The 17,131-nt window shown below is 36.0% G+C and overlaps 1 protein-coding gene across 4 annotated transcripts in view; it reads right to left on the bottom strand.

The window, feature by feature from the left end:
* The window catches only part of CENPK (centromere protein K), a 32,889-nt gene extending 15,782 nt beyond the window's left edge, over nt 1-17,107 (bottom strand). Inside the window, exons 1-6 of one of the 4 annotated variants that reach the window (XM_043488701.1) lie at nt 16,966-17,035; nt 12,389-12,477; nt 12,174-12,312; nt 10,086-10,142; nt 5,583-5,655; nt 1,423-1,469 (exon numbers count right to left, since the gene is read on the bottom strand). In XM_043488701.1, the coding sequence (XP_043344636.1) occupies nt 1,423-1,469; nt 5,583-5,655; nt 10,086-10,142; nt 12,174-12,290 (294 nt within the window). In that variant the 5' untranslated portion in view covers nt 12,291-12,312; nt 12,389-12,477; nt 16,966-17,035. Of the gene's footprint in view, nt 1-1,422; nt 1,470-5,582; nt 5,656-10,085; nt 10,143-12,173; nt 12,326-12,388; nt 12,478-16,965 lie in introns of all 4 variants that reach the window. The other 3 variants (XM_043488700.1, XM_043488699.1, XM_043488702.1) reach the window with 3 other exon arrangements.
* Nucleotides 17,108-17,131: the final 24 nt, after the last annotated feature.

Here is a 17,131-nt window from a genome sequence, read left to right as displayed (position 1 = left end):
GAAACTTAACCAAATACACTGAAGTGTTCTAGTAGTTTTCTAGTAGTGTCTTTAGGATTTTCCATGTATAATATCATGTCATCTACAGTGATAGTTTTACTTCTTCCTTTCCAATTTAGCTTCCTTCTATTTCTTTTTCTTGACTGATTGCTGAGTCTAGGACCTCCAACACTATGTTGAATGAAATTTGGTAATTCACATTTAAAGCTCAAAAACAAACTCCATTCATAAATTACTATTTGATGAACATCCATCCTGCTTTCCACTGGGAACCCCCCTGTACTAATACTCATAGACCTTTTTTCTAGGGCCATTACATTTTCCAGAGGTTATTTTAACTCCAGTTTGAGGCTACTTTTACACCATACTGTAGGACCCCTAAAGGAAATCAACCCTGAATGGTCATTGGAAGGACTGATACTGAAGCTGAAGCTCCAATATTTTGGCCACCTGATGTGAAGAGCCAATTCAATGGAAAAGACCCTGATGCTGGGAAAGATTGAGGACAAGAGGCGCAGGGGGTGACAGAGGATGAAATGGTTGGATGGCATCAGTGATTCAATGGACAAGAGTTTGAGCACTCAGGGAGACAGTGAAGAACAGGAAGGCCTGGTGTGGTACAGTTCATGAGGTTACAGAGACCGGGGCACAACTTGGCAACTTAACAACAACAAGGGAGCCCTGTAGATAGATCAAGGGAAGGAGCTGGTACTTCCACCACACAGTATTAAAAATGTTAACTTGAACTTTCTGACTTTCGACCTCATACCAATCTTATTAAACCTGGTGTGCTGAGGTCAAAGCCTCAATAGTTTAATGTCTTCATATAACATACCTCCAGTTTCAGGTGTGTGGGTGAAAGTTAGCCACTTGATTGCAAGAAAGAGAGAAAAGGCCTAGAGGTCTGTTCTTACTTTAAAAAAAATCTTATTTTAAGCTCTACAGTTGAACCCTGAATTTTCAAGTACCAGGTTCCTTCAAATACAAAGCCTTTCTTCAGTTCTATTTGGCAGATTCTGTCTCTAAGAATATAGATATTTATCTATTTCAATGCTCTACAACTTTGTTTAAAATTCTTGTTTGCTTCTATCTTACCTCCTAAACTTTGATCTAATAAACTGATGCTTTAAAAAACATCTTTATTGACCTTTATGTTAGGCTTTAAGGACAGATGTTTATGTATAATCATTTAGTTATATTTAAACTTTTAGCATTTATTATGAAGTTTAATCAACAAAAATTAAATACAAGAGTAAAGTTTATATATTTCAAAATTCAAATAATCTGAAGAATCCTATTCAATAAAACATAATTAATACAATTTTAAAATAGTTTCATCTCACTTGCTATGGCATGAACTTATCCAAAACACTTTTTGTCATAAGCTATTCTGGATTACTACAAATTCATTCAGTGACTTACCTCTTCTTTTCCTAATGTTACCAGAATTTCTTCATTCAGGGGAATCACTACAGTAACAAAACAAACAAAAATTATACATATGCTTAGTTATCTCTCAAAAATTAAGAATTTGATTTTGTAGTTTCTAAGATACTGCTTTCCCTTTTCATTTATATACAATAGAATGTTTATGAGATGTATTCAGTTTTTATAAACATTTTTATTTAACACCTTTGCATATATAGCCAAATTATATATCACATTAGACAAATGTCATATTTTCACATTTTGTTTTCAGTGCCTTTTTCTCTTATTTTCCCAATCCATCAAAAACAAAATCAATATTCTACAGTGTGTTTCTTAAATATTTCTCGCTGGTTAAATGATTCTATGCATACAAACATAGATCCAATGTATACAGTCTATGCATATTTGTACATATACAAACAAAGGATGATTAATTTTGTCATTCCCAGTTTTACTAGAATGAGATCATACCATACACATTACTCTTATTTTCACTCAACTAAACCCACATGGAAATCCTGTATATTCATCAGGAGTAAGTCAAATTCATAATTTTAAATCACTGCATAATATTCCACAGGGTAAGTTCATCAAATGTGTTGAGCAATTTCACTATTGATCAAGCACTGACTTTGTGTCTAGAGTTTAGCCTCAAAAAACAATGATACAGGAAACATTCTTTTATTTATGTCCTTATACATTGATTCTTTCATTTCTGTGGGATAGATTCCCAGAAAGATTTCACAGAAGAAAATGTGTATTTTGAATTTTAAAATAGGATGCTAGATTCTTTTTTTTTTAATTTTCTGGAAGCAATGACTACGAAACAGCAAAAATATTATAAACTCTTCTAAAAATTCTGCCAGTCTGGTGAATATAAATTAATATTCTATTTTCATACAACAAAATCAAATCCTTATACTTACAAAAGTTCAATTCTTATACTTAATTTACTTTTCCTAATAAAGTATTACTAAAATTTCTCAAATGATACGCTACCAGAAACTTCCTAAGCTTTCTTCCATGCTAGAGGGTTTCTAACAGAAAAGAGCTATGTAATTCATAGGCCCTGTAGAACTAAATAGGACTAACTATAGGCAGCCCCGGGATAGCTATACAATGAAAAGGATTCTAAGAATATAAAGTTTAAAAATGTCCCTTTTGACAAGTGTGACTAAAAGTAGCACTTCATATTCATACAAATTTTTCAACCAATATGGCAGGCTCTAAGAATATAAAGATTTTAAAACTCTTTCCAGTATGGCAGCCTATGGGATTCACAAACTTAGGCAAGGTGGGTATTTGACCAACAAGTCAGTGTGTTCAGTGTTAGCAGTACAAGGTCTTTATGTAAGATTGTAAGACATCTGGAAGGTAGAGAGATATACAAGTGTGATGTTACAGAGAAGTCTGCTATGGATATACAGACATGAAAGCTGTGGAAATTCTGTGTCCTCTCCCTATCCTTCCATCCATTCCCACTCCACCAAAATTCATATTTTGACGTCCTAAGTTCTAGTACCTCAAAACATGACTGTATTGGAGCTAGATCATAATTAAGTTAAAATGAGGTCAATAGGGTGGACCCTACTCCATTACGAATGGCTTATACAAAGAGATTAGAACACAGATGGGTGACCATGTGAAGACACAGGAAGAAGATGGCAGGCAGTCTACTGGTCAAGAAGAGAGGCCTCAGAAGAAACCAACCCTGCCAACACTTTGATCTTGGACTTCTATCCTCCAGAATTGTGAGGGGGGAAAAAAGCTTCTGTTGTTTAAGCAACTCGGTCATGCTACTTTGTTATGGCAGCACTAAGAAACTAATATAGAAGTCATTAATACAGATATAACACATTAAAATAGGATAATAAATAAATAATAAAAAAATAAAATAAAAAAAAATAATAAAAATAATATTTATATAAAAATATAATGTTGAAATAGCATATAGAGTAAGAAGCAAAAAGCACTGAACACCAACATTTTAATAGCAGAGTATGAGCGGTCTTTGAGATGCCCAATATAATGCTAGAGAAGGCAACAAGATATAAGGTTGAATGTAAATTAAAATCACAATTGTATATACATACATATCAGAGGTGCTGAAATTAAAAGGTGGTAGTGAAGACATAAAACAATGGTGGACATTGGCATGAACATAATATTAGGTTGAGCAAATGTAAATGCAGTTTCAGACCGTGAATTTTAAATCATTATAACTAGGCTCAAACATATCTTTATTAATCAAAATAGGAACCATTTACAATCAATACATTTTTGCCAATGAGAAAAAAGTTAAGTTTACTCCTGTAGCATAAAAATCCAGGCTTCAGGATTTGACACTCTTGGAAAGCATTTTCTGCCTCCTGCTGGTTGTTTTCCCTGCAAAAGTTGTCAAGATGCTTGAAGAAGTGGTAGTCCATTGGCAAGAAATCAGGTGAATATGGTGGATGTGGCAAAACATCGTAGTCCAGTCCATTCAACTTTGGAAGCACTGGTTGTGTGCTGTGCAGTCAGGTGCTGTTACAGAGAAGAACTGGGCCCTTTCTGTTGATCAATGCCAGTTGTAGGTGCACAGTGCATCTCATCAATTTGCTGAGCATACTTCTCAGATGTAATAGTTTCACTAGGATTCAGCAAGCTGTAGTGGATTAGACCAGCAGCAGACCCACCAGTGACCATGGCCTTTCTTTGGGCAAGTTTGGCTTTAAGTGCTTTGGAGCTTCTTGTTGGTCCAGCCACTGAGCTGGTCATCACTGGTTGTCATATAAAATCAACTTTTAAAATTACACGTCACAATTAGATTGAGAAATGGTTCATTGTTGTTGCATACAGTAAGAAAATACTTAGAACAACAATTTTTTTTTTTTTTACTTTCAGTCAGCTCACGAGGTATTCACTTAACGAGCTTTTTCACCTTTTCAATTTACTTCAAATACTGAACAACCATAGAATGGCCAACATTGAGTTCTTCCACACCTTCTTGTGTAGTTGTAAGAGGATCAGCTTCAATGATCCTTTCAACGAGTTGTTGTCAACTTCTGATGGCTGGCCATGTGCTCCTCATCTTCAAGGCTCTCATCTCCTTTGCTAAACTTCTTGAACCACCACTTCACTATACGTTTATTGGCAGTTCCTGAGAAAAATGCATTGTTGATGCTCCAAGTTATCTCTGCTGCTTCATCACCATTCTGAACTCATATAAGAAAAATCACTAGAACTTCCTTTTTGTCTAACACCATTTCTCTAGTCTAAAATAAATGTAAAATAAGCAGCAAGTAATGCCATTAGCAAAAAAAAAAAAAACCCATAAAGCTAGAAATGTGCATTAAATGTATAACATAACCACATTTATTTAAGATTATATTCCAATATTAAATGGCAAGGTTCAACACTGCAAAACTGCTATTACTTTTGCATCAACCTAATAGTTTAGTTTAAAACAAGATAGTTTAAAACAAGAATGCAGATAAAATTGTTTAGGAAGAGAATGAGAAAAAAGAATCCCGATAACTGGAAGAAAATGGAGAGGAAACAAAGAAAGTTGGAAAGGAGACAGAGGGGTAGAAGAAAGCAGAAGGAAGACCTAAACGAAACAAGAGAGCACAATCCATATGGAAGATCGAATACAGACAGACATACCACTTAAAGGAATGCAATCTTTAATAACAGAAAAATATCTCCTAGCTGGGTATTATAACCACAGATTTTTAAGTAATTTTCTGTTTCTCAACTAAAGGCAAAAATACTGTTGGACAAATCAAAAGGCAACATAAAATTTATGTAGCTTTTAATGCAAGTATCTAAAATAATTTCTCTCTTCCACTATGTAAGTTTCATTCATTAGGAAACAATACAGCTTCTACTGAACATATAAAATAGTGTCTATGAGGATAAAGTGATGGCTATAATAAAGTCTGCATAATCAAGATTACTATATTCTAATGTGAGGCAGACATGCTCATCTATAATAATAAAGAAGTATGAAATTCTGTGTGTAAAAAAAGAAAAATAAGGTGACTTCCTTATAGCAATGGAATTTAGACCAATTTCAAGAAAGTTAAATACATCTTGAATTCTTCTTGTGATCATTAAATTAATTCAACATTAATTTGCTTATAAAAATATAAATCTAAAATTAAGAATCTTACTTTCAGGAGTTTCTTTTTGCCACTGACTAAGTTCAGCAGTCAAACATTTCACTTGCATAATTAATAATGACAGCTATTTAAAAAAAAGAAGAGAATAAAACAAAGTTATTTCCTATGGAATATTCATATCTATTCATAGATAAATGTGTAAACAGTCTTAATACTTTAATACAAGTCCCTAAAATAAGTGGCTAATGTAACAGCCATCTAAACTATAAAAAATTATTACTCCCAACATAATTTTCCTTTAAATCACATTAATTATAGCCTATAAATTGCCATTATAGCAGCAATACAGTCCTAAAAATGATCATTTCTAATTTCAGCATTCAACCTAAAACAACTAAGTACATTAAGTTTATTCTCTTTAAAAAAAAAATGTTATTTCTTGCCAATTTTTAAAGACAAATTTGCTTGAAAGATGCTTTTTTCCTCTTTCTATGCCTTTTTAGCAAAATTGCAACTAGTTTAACTGAGCAGTTAAAAATAAGTTTAAATACATATATAAAAAACAATTATAAAATGAGACTTATTCCACAAATCACACATTCACACACAAAGAAAGTTTTACTATACCGAAGTTTGTAAATTGTATATCCCTTTAAAATTAAAATAAATGTTAAAATAAATTAAATTAAAATAAATGTTTCTGATATTAGGTGATTCCAATCATTTTAATCTTGATAAATTACAAATCTATGTGATAAATCTGTTGCCAGATTAGACCAAAAAATTGACATCTATGTATGCTTAAATTTCTGGAGAAGGAAAACAGCAACCCACTCCAGTATTTTTGCCTGGGAAACCCCATGGACATAGGGGCCTGGTAGACTAAAGTCCATGGGGTTGCAAAGAGTCAGGCGCAACTGAGTGACTAACACATGCTTAAATTTCAGAACATTTTTATCTCTTCTACATAATTTTTATAGGTAGACAAATAGATCAAAAACTTACATTTCAAAAATGCAATAGGGAGGCTTCCCTGGTGGTCCAGTGGTTAAGACTTCGCCTTGCAATGAAGGGAATGCTGGTTCAAACCCTGGTGAAGGAAGATCCCACATGCCACGGAACAACTAAGCCCATGTGTCACAACTACTGAGCCTGTGCTCTAGAGCTCTCAAGCCACTACTACTGAAGCCTGTGTGCCTACAACCTCATGCTCCACAACAAGAGAAGCCACCATAACAAGAAGCCCACATATCGCAACTAAAGAGCAGCCCCTGCTCTGCACAACTAGAGAAAAACCCTCACACAGCAGACGACCCAACACAGTAAAAAATTTAAAAAAAAATAAATAAATATTTTTAAAAATGCAATAAATATTCCTGTAATAACTATATTAAAAAGTTACCAAGTACTTTTTTTTTTTAATAATTAAAATGTACGTATTTATTTTTGGCTGTGCTTTGCTTTGCCGTGGTGCGTGGGCTCTTTGTTGCTGAGGCTTACTCTAGCTGCAAGGACCAGGAACTGCTCTTGTTGCTGAGCCTGGGCTCGACAGTGCACTACCTTCAGTAGCTGCAGTGCGAGGGTCTAGTTGCGCTCCAGCAGGTGGGATTTTAGTTCTGGACCCACAGATCAGACCACAGATCAAATCCACAGCCCCTGCATTGGCAGGCGAATTCCAATCACTGACCCACCAGGAAGTCCCTCAAGTACTCTTGTTTAATCAATTTTTAAAATACAGATCAGGAAGCTTCAAGACCCTACTCCTGATCATAACATTGGCTGTTGAATAGTCAGATGGAAAAACCTAGTCTCTGAAAGATTTACTTAATTATATAAAAATGCATCTGTAGGTATTACAAATTTTTACCAAAGAAGAGTATAACATAATTTTCTTAGAGATAATTAACAATGTAAAAAAGTTTTTGAGAACTATAAAGTCACTTATAAATGCTAATTATTATTATTACTATAAAAGCATAACAAATTCTTAAAAAGTTAAATTTAAACTAGGCAAAACTATCAAAATGATAAGGACTCTATATCACTTTTCCTGAAAATATTAGATCAAAATACATAAAGTTACCGACACTCGTTTTTTTAACCTATTAAGAAATATAATTCAACCTCATACTATACTGATGAAACTCAGCTCTTACCTTTTAAAGCCCAGCTAAGGCAAATACGCAAATTACATCTGATACTGCTATAAAATTAAACCCTTTCTTAACAAAGAAAAAAGTAGTATTTCTAAAGTGATTTTTAAAAAATTTGAGAAATCCTACCATTTTCCCATTTAATTTCTTGCTTTAGAAAATGGACTGAGCTTTAATATTGAATGTTTGAAATGAATAGATATGCTGAAGAGAATAAACTAAGCAAGCTTGAAATTATCCTTAAAGGCCTGCTTGCAAGGTTGGCCCCTGGCATCTAGGAACCTGGATCTTAAGTAGGCTCCCACCAATCTGACAAGAGTGGCTCTCTGTGCCTAAACTGTGAGAAAATACAATTTATACTGAACACCTGCTTTCCTCCTAAGAGTCTGGTATTTTGATAACTGACAGGCAAAAGGGTGCCTATGTCACTGCTGCTGCTGCTGCTAAGTCACTTCAGTCGTGTCCAACTCTGTGCGACCCCATAGACGGCAGCCCACCAGGCTCCCCCCGTCCCTGGGATTCTCTAGGCAAGAACACTGGAGTGGGTTGCTATTTCCTTCTCCAGTGCATGAAAGTGAAAAGTGAAAGTGAAGTCACTCAGTCATGTCCAACTCTTAGCGACGTCATGGACTGCAGCCTACCAGGCTCCTCTGTCCATGGGATTTTCCAGGCAAGAGTACTGGAGTGGGGTGCCATTGCCTTCTCCGGCCTATGTTAACTACCTCCTACAAAAAACTCTGGACTGAGTCTCTAATAAGCTTCCCTGGTAGACAATGTTTCACACTCGTCACAACTCACTGGGGTATTTAAGTATGTCTTCTGTGACTCCACTGGGAAAGGGTCCTGAAAGCTCATGCCTGGTTTCCTCTGGACTTAAACCCATGCTTCTTTTCCCATTGCTGATTTTATTCTGTATCATTTCAATGCAATAATTATCTCAGTCATGAATATGATGACTATAGATTGAGCCCTCTGAATAATTGTAGAGAATCATCAAACCTGGGAGGAATGTCGGAGACCCCCAATACAATAGGAAAAGACATTTTGTGGAATCTTTGGATAATGTTATTATTGACTATCTCAGGATTCTGATTATTTACCACTACCTAAGCACTTCCCTCAAAACTGATGTTTGGCTTATTGCCTGAAAATCATTCAGGAAACTTAACTAATGATTCTGATTCAGTAGGTCTCAATTTCTACAAGAAAAGAATCACATTTCCCAAGGAAACTAGATAATTTATTTATTATACAATGATTTCCCAAATATAATTCAGTTTTACCCTGTACAAAAGAACATTATTTACTTATTGATGGATACAAACCTTTTTACAAAAGATGACTTAATTTTTTATGACCAGTTTTCAAAGATCTGCTGTAATAAGCACTTTTCAAAGTGACAAATTAGCATTTTCCTTGTCTCTTTCTCACTCATTCTCATTTATTACTTAGGAGTATTATGCTCATAGATTTTAATATTTTCATAGTTATAATCAGCTGAAGCCTTTTTTTTTTTGATGCTCACCTGATACCAAATACGGACAGCTGAGTGCCTTCAATAGGTTCCAATGTCTTTTGACATGCTCCCAGTATTTCTGGAGAACTTTCACTGGAACTATTTGCATATTTAACTGTTCTTAGAGTTTTTATTATAAAAACATTTTTAACTTTTTATATGGTCAAATGCATCTAAATTTTCTTTTACCATGTCTAGATTTCTATTATTAGCCAAGCCATTTTCTTTTGTCTCTACCAAGACTGCACAGTCTCCAGCTTTTCTTAGGTTTTCATAGCAATTCATCTAGAACTTACGTTTCTACAATAAAAGACAGAAGTCCAATTTTATTTTCTCCAGATGAATATCTAGTTGTACCACTATTCTTTACTAACTAATTCATCCCTTTCCCAAAGATTGCGCTGTCATCTCTGCCACACTTTAAATTCTTAACCTGTTGCACTGAACCACTGGTGTATTTCTAAACTAATTCCATAGGTCTTTGATTATTCAGATGAATAGTTTAATCCTTTTATGAACCTTAGGGTAAAATTAGTTAAAGATTCCACACAGAAAATAAATAACTGTGGCTAGTGCACCTAACACAACATAGGACAGTCTTTGTTCTAATTTTTAACAAGGTATCACGATAGCAGCCAATGAGCAATTCACTCCATGCTGAATGCATGCACAGTTGTTAAAACATAAATAATAAAGAATTTACTTATAACAGATTATTCAAAAAGTTTTTAGAATATTTCTCTTAAATCAGAAAGAAAAGAAAATTTTCCAAATCATTAAGTATACAGGTAGTAACAAAAATGTTATACTTGGCATAAACACAAACACATTTTGTACCTAAAACACAATGTATTCTACTTTTAGGAAGGACAAAAGGAATCATACCTGAGCATTTGAATCTGTGAGTGTCTCAGTTCCAGTAAGTGATAATTTGTTTTGACACTTGATTTAAAAAGTAAAGAAAAACAAATCACACAGTATATACCATAGGCAATTTCTTTCCTCTATCCTTTTATACCAATGTAATATTCCTCTAAAACAATATACAAATATCTTATGTATGAGAACAATCTTTAAAATCCTTACTTCCTAAGCAAGAGGATCAAGAAGGAAGCCAAACAGGTCCCAACATGAACACAACAAAAGTACAAGTGGACTCTTGACTCAACACAGAATGAAAAAATGAGCATAAAAAACCCAAAAATAGCTAGGGTGAATTAGAAACTAGATAATGGAAAAATGGGAAATAATAGAACAAGGGGGAAAGCACTACAGAAAGATAACAAGAAGACAATTAAAATCATAAGAAAATAAAATCATCAGGAGACATTGCTACTATGCTATTGAAAAAAGAATTCACAATTGTTAATAGTGATTATATCTAAGTAAAAATATGGGCAACTTAAATTTTAATTGTGCTTATTTCTAGTTGCAATACTTTTCCATAAAAATGTTTTGTTACTTTTTAAATTCAAAATTCTATATTGAAAATATTTCAAAAGCAACACGAAGTACCTTAAAAATTCAGTAATCACAGAGTATCAAGGATATATGTTTAAAAAATAATAATTTTTTAAAAAGGAAAAAAATAAAAAAACCATTAACCTGTCTTAATGTAAAATTTTACTGGGAATAAGATGTAAAAAAATGTCTATGGCTCATATCATATATCACACTATTTTGAGTAAAACAAATTTTTACAAGCATACTATAGTGCACCAGAGTGATTCTATCTCATTAACTCAGAAATGTACAAATAATTCAATCAAATTTTCTAAATTAATTCATATTTTCACTCAAACTCCATTAAGTATAAAGTCTTCTTACCCTTTCTACTCTCTGTCTTGGAAAATAAAAACCACTAACCACTCAATGGCCCAAGCTAGGAACCTAAAACTATCTGTAATTCCCCATCACCATTTCACAATTAACCTCCAGGTCCTTTAAGTCCAATCTTCTTAGTACCTCTTGAATCCATTCTTCTATTCGCAATGACAAGACTCTGGCTTTAGCACTTCTTACAGGACCACTACTAGAGCCTCCTGAATATTCTTTCCTTCTGTAGTCTCACTTTTCTACATTCCATCTTCTTCAATACCACCAGAGTTATTTCCTCAAACAAGGTATCTCATAATGCCACTTCATGTTTATAATCCTTTAATAGTTCCCCATAATATTCATTCAACAAAATCCTTCATGTGCTTGCCCCTAATTACCTCTCCAGTCTCACTCTACAAATCCTTCTTCTCCTAATTTAAATGTCATACTATTCTACTTAGAGTTCTCTAAATTCTCCCAACATTTATATATTTTGTTCTTTATACTTTGTATACCTCTCCCACTTTCACAGGCTAACTCCTATTTATCCTTTTGAAATGAATTCAGTATTATTTCCTCTTTAAGAAAGCTATCTTTGACACTTTCAGGCTAGGCTTAGTACTCCTCTTAAGTATAATCTTTAAACTACCACCATATTATAATTTGTGATTACCTGCATTAGATGATAATCTCCTTGAGGGCAGGGACTGCCATAATTTTTTCTCTTTCTACAGCTCATCTAGTATAAAATTTCTAAAATGAATGCTTATAAGTCTAAAAAATATGTAAGTATTTATCATATAATATAACAGCTTTCAGGCTTCCCTGGTGGCTCAGCAGTAAAGAATCTGCCTGCCAATACAGATGATGCAGGAGATGCGGGTTCGATCTCTGGGTCATGAAGATCCCCTGGAGGAGGGCATGGCAACCCACTCAAGTATTCTTGTCTGGAAAATCTCATGGACAGAGGAGCCTGGCAGGTTCATAGGGTCACATATGGCTACAGTCCATAGGGTCACAAAGAGTCGGACACAACTGCACACATGCATAATTGCTTACAGAAACCAGTGTAATTCTTTCTTAAGCCTATTACTGAAATGGAATTCAACCTTACAGTAATTAATTAGTATATCACTTTTATGTCTTGATACTTACTTCTTCCATATCTTTCCACATTTCTTCACATTTTTTAATAAGTTCTTCTTCAGCATCGGCAACATCTTCCACATCTGTAGTACTATCTGGATCTAAATCTTGCTGATTCACTGACATGTGCCTTATGATATTTGTTAACCTTGTAAGAAAAACTAAAGTCAAAATATTTTCATTTAACAATATTCATTGATACCCACTACCTGCCAGATACTCACCTAGAAGCTAAAGATGTAACAGTGAAGAAAACAGGCAAATATTCCTCCAACCAAGGAGCTTACATTTCACTTGAGGAAAACAATATAAACTCAAAAAAGAGTAAAACAAATATAAATAAATATAAACTATAAATAAAATAAAAGATTAACTATACATATGTGTTATATACCAAATAGTTTAAAGTACTATGAAGAAAAGCAAGACAAGGAAGAAACATAGGGAGTGCTCAGACAGGGGCAACATGATTTTTCACAGGGTGGTCATATAAGGTCAACGAGACAACTTAGCAAAAATACGGAGAGAAGGAAGTAAGACACATGGATATTTAGGAGAAGAGGCTTCGGGCAGAGGGAACTGTAAGTACAAAGGCCCTGGGGAAGTAACATGACTGCTGTGTCCTAAAGCAGTAAAGAAGCCACTGTGATTAGAGCAGAGTAAGGCAGAAAAAACAAGATGAGGTCAGAGAGATAACAGGGATGAGATCATGTGGGTTTTACAGGTCATTTTAAGGACATAGGCTGAAATGAGAAATGATCAGAGTTTTGAAAAGAGGAATAACAAGATTTGAATTATATTTTAACACTGTAACTCTGAGTTACTACAGCCAGTAAGGAGAGAAGTAGGAAAACCAGTTAAAATGCTACTGCAATGATCCAAGTAAGATGGGGACCAGGATAATATTGAGATGGTACAAAATGTCCAATACTAAATATATTTCCAAGACAGAGCCAAAAGAATTTCCTAACAGTCTGTTTACAGAGTGTCAAAGAAAAAGATGAATCAATTATTATTTTAAAAGTTTGGGCCTAAGCAATTGGAAAGATGGAATTGTCAGTTACCAAGATGGGGAAGATGATCAAAGAAACCGATTTAGCAAGACATGAGATAATGCTGATTAAGAATCCAGTTTGCTGCTGCTAAATCACTTCAGTCGTGTCCGACTCTGTGCGACCCCAGAGATGGCAGCCTACCAGGCTCCTCTATCCCTGGGATTCTCCAGGCAAGAACACTGGAGTGGGTTGCCATTTCCTTCTCCAATGCACCAGAGTGAAAAGTGAAAGTAAAGTCGCTCAGTCGTGTCCGACTCTTCGAGACCCCGTGGACTGCAGCCCACCAGGCTCCTCTATCTGTGGGATTTCCCAGGCAAGAGTACTGGAGTGAGTTGCCATTTCCTTCTCCAGGGTATCTTCCCCACCCAGGGATCCAACCCACATCTCCTGTATTAGCAGGTAAACTCTTTATCACTGAGTCACCTGGGAAGTCAGGGGGAATTTAAAGTTTAGGGGAGGGGGGGAACCTTTAAGAAGTATTCCCTATGGGCAATTATCTTCCTGTATTTTGGGTCTGTGTGCGCATGCGTGCTAAGTTGCCTCAGTCATGTCTGACTCTGCAACCCTGTGGACTGTAGCCCGCCAGGCTCCTCTGCCCATGGGATTCTCCAGGCAAGAATACTGGAGTGGGCTGCCATGCCCTCCTCCAGGGGATCTTCTCCCACCCAGGAATCAAACCCATGTCTACTGTGACTCCTTCATTGCAGGTGGATTCTTTACTGCTGAGCTACCAGGAAAAGCCCATTTGGGGTCTACCACAAAGCAAAAGCAAAGAAGCAATTTATCTGGTTTGAAACAGGCAACAAGACGCCTTCTGAGTGGGCTTCTGGAGGAAGTGTTTTAGGGAGACCATTTGACAAGTTATATTTATTGAATAAAAAAGATTAAGATGGCAAATTTTACACATAGGTCAACAAAACAGAATAAAGAGCCCTGAAATAAACCCACACATATAAGGTCAATTAATTTTATGACAAATGAGCCAAGAATACATGACAGGGAGAGTCTTCTCAATAATGGTGTTGGAAAAACTGGACAGCCACACACAAAAGAATGAAGCTGGACCACTATTTTATACCATACACAAAAATTAACTTAAAATGGTTAAAAGACTTGAATGTAACACTTAAAACTCTAAAACTCCTAGAAGAAGACGTAAGTGGCGACTTCCTTGTCATTGGTCCTGGTGATGATTTGGGGAGTTTGGCAAAAAAGCAAAAATAAACAAGCAGGACTATATTAAACTATAAAGCCTCTGCACAGCAAAGGAAACCACTAACAGAATGAAAAGGCAACTAACTGAATGGGGGAAAATATTTGCAAATCATATATCTGATATGAGGTTACTATCCAAAATACATAAAGAACTCAGACAAGTCAATACCAAAAAGTAATGTGACTTAAAAATGAAAATGTTCCAAAGAAGACATACAGATGACCAAGTTACATGAAAAAGTACTTATTATCAAGTCAGTGCAAATCAAAACCACAATGAGATATCATCTCATGCCAGCCAGAATGGCTGCTATCAAAAAGTCTACAAACAATAAATGCTGGAGAGGGTGCAGAGAAAAAGGAACCCTCCTACACTCTTGGTGGGAACGCAAACTAGTACAGCCACTATGGAGAACAGTGTGGAGATTCCTTAAAAAACTGGAAATAGAACTGCCATATGACCCATCAAACCCCACTGCTGGGCATATACACTGAGGAAACCAGAATTGAAAGAGACACAGGTACCCCAATGTTCATTGCAGCACTGTTTACAATAGCCAGGAGATGGAAGCAACCTAGATGCCCACAGGCAGACGAATGAATAAGAAAGCTGTGGTATATATACACGATAGAATATTACTCAGCCATTAAAAAGAATGCATTTGAATCAGTTCTAATGAGGTGGATGAAACTGGAGCCTATTATACAGAGTGAAATAAGTCAGAAAGAAAAACACCAATACAGTATACTAACGTATATATATGGAATTTAGAAAGATGGTACCAATTACCCTATATGCGAGACAGCAAAAGAGACATAGATGTAAAGAAGTCTTTTGGACTATGTGGGAGAAGGCAAGGGTGGGATGATCTGAAAGAGTAGAGTTGAAATGTGTATATTATCATATGTGAAGCGGATCACCAGTCCAGGTTTGATGCATGAGACAGGGTGATCAGGGCTGGTGCACTGGGATGACCCTGAAGGATGGGATAGGGAGGGAGGTGGGAGAGGGGTTCTGGATGGGGAACACATGTGCGCCTGTGGCTGATTCATGTCGATGTATGGCAAAAACCATTACAATATTATAAAGTAATTAGCCTCCAATTAAAATAAATTAATTTTTTTAGAAAAACCACAATGAGATGTTAGAGTGGCAATTATAAAACAAGTGTTGGCCGGGATGTGGGGAAAAAGGAATTCCTTGTTCACTGTTGGTGAAAACATAAATTGGTGTGGCCACTATGGGAAATATTATAAAGGTTCTTCAAAAAGGTAAAGACAGAACTACCATATGATCCAGCAATTCCACTTCTGGGTGTTTATCCAAAGGAAGCAAAAACATTAATTCAAAAATATATATGCAGTCTCATGTTTGTGGCAGCATGATTTACAACAGCCAGGACAACCTAAGTGTCTATCGACTGATAAATAAAGAAAATGCCTTATAATATAGACAGACATATATCAGTAAATTTTATTCCGCCATAAAGAAGAATGAAATCTCCTCACCTGCAATACCAATGGACCTTGAGGGCATATGTTGGCGAAATAAGTCGGACAGAGAAAGACATACCACATGATCTCACTTACATGTGGTATCTAAAAATAATAATAAAAAAGACAAGCTCACAGATTAAAAAAAAAAACAAACAGATCGGTGGTTGTCAAAGACGGGCAGGTGGGCCATGCAAATGGGTGGAGAGGGTTGAAAGGTACAAACTCAGTTACAAAATAAGTAAGTCATGGGAATACAATGTATAGCACGGTGACTACAGAAAATAATACTATATGAAAGCATATATGAAAGTTGCTAAGAGAGTAGACTTAAAAAGTTCTCACCACAGGGGGTAAAAACCATTCTGTAAATATGTAGAGTAATGGATGTTAGACTTACTGTGGTGATCATTTCCCAATACATACAACAGACAAATACTAAATCATTACACTGTACACCTGAAACTAATATATGTCAGTTATATCTCAATTTTTATGGTAAATTTTGTATATTTACATAGTAAAAAAATTTTGTATATCTACATAGTAAAAAAAATTTTTTTTTCTTTTTAAATAAGAGAGCTTAAGTCCAGAAATCCACTAAGAGATGGAAACCTAGTCGAGAAGGTAAATGGTCCTGCCTGGGTCACTTCGGCGTGACTGGATTTCTGCCCAGTCCCTCCCTCCCCACTCCCCAGCCCCACCACTCAACCCCCACAGTAACAAGCGTTCATTATCTTCTTCAGACTGTGTGTGAAAGAATCAAGAAGCTCAGGAAATAAGATGTTTGGCAAACCCGAAGGGAGGCCCGAAAGTTAACTAGTTCTTTCAAATTCCCCACCCCTATGTCTTTCTCTCCTAACAGGTGGGATTGTAGAGCCGGAGAAGAACGGGACTCAGGCCTAGTGGGACGACAGGGATCCGGTTTCTCGGAGGTAAGGGTCCCACCGTGGGGGTCTGCAGCTCCATATCCTAGGAGTTGTCAACCCCGGGAGTAAGTTTCAACCGTTAAAACCCTCTCCGGGCCAAACGCTTACCTCCTCCACACCTCAGACTTCAGGTCGCCTCAGCCTACTCGAGAAGCGGCTCTACGGCCCAGAACCCACGCGCGCTGATTGCTGATTGGATCTGCTTCCACCCACTCCACCCAATCCTGGAACTTGCTCGGCGCTGACGAGCAGGCCGCGCCGCTGCTTCGGGATT

This window comes from Cervus canadensis, chromosome 16 (assembly GCF_019320065.1).
Source record: "Cervus canadensis isolate Bull #8, Minnesota chromosome 16, ASM1932006v1, whole genome shotgun sequence".
In the NCBI taxonomy this organism is placed as follows: Eukaryota; Metazoa; Chordata; class Mammalia; order Artiodactyla; family Cervidae; genus Cervus; species Cervus canadensis.
The sequence above is the reverse complement of the archived record's forward strand: the minus strand, read 5'-3'. Positions and strand labels throughout refer to the sequence as shown.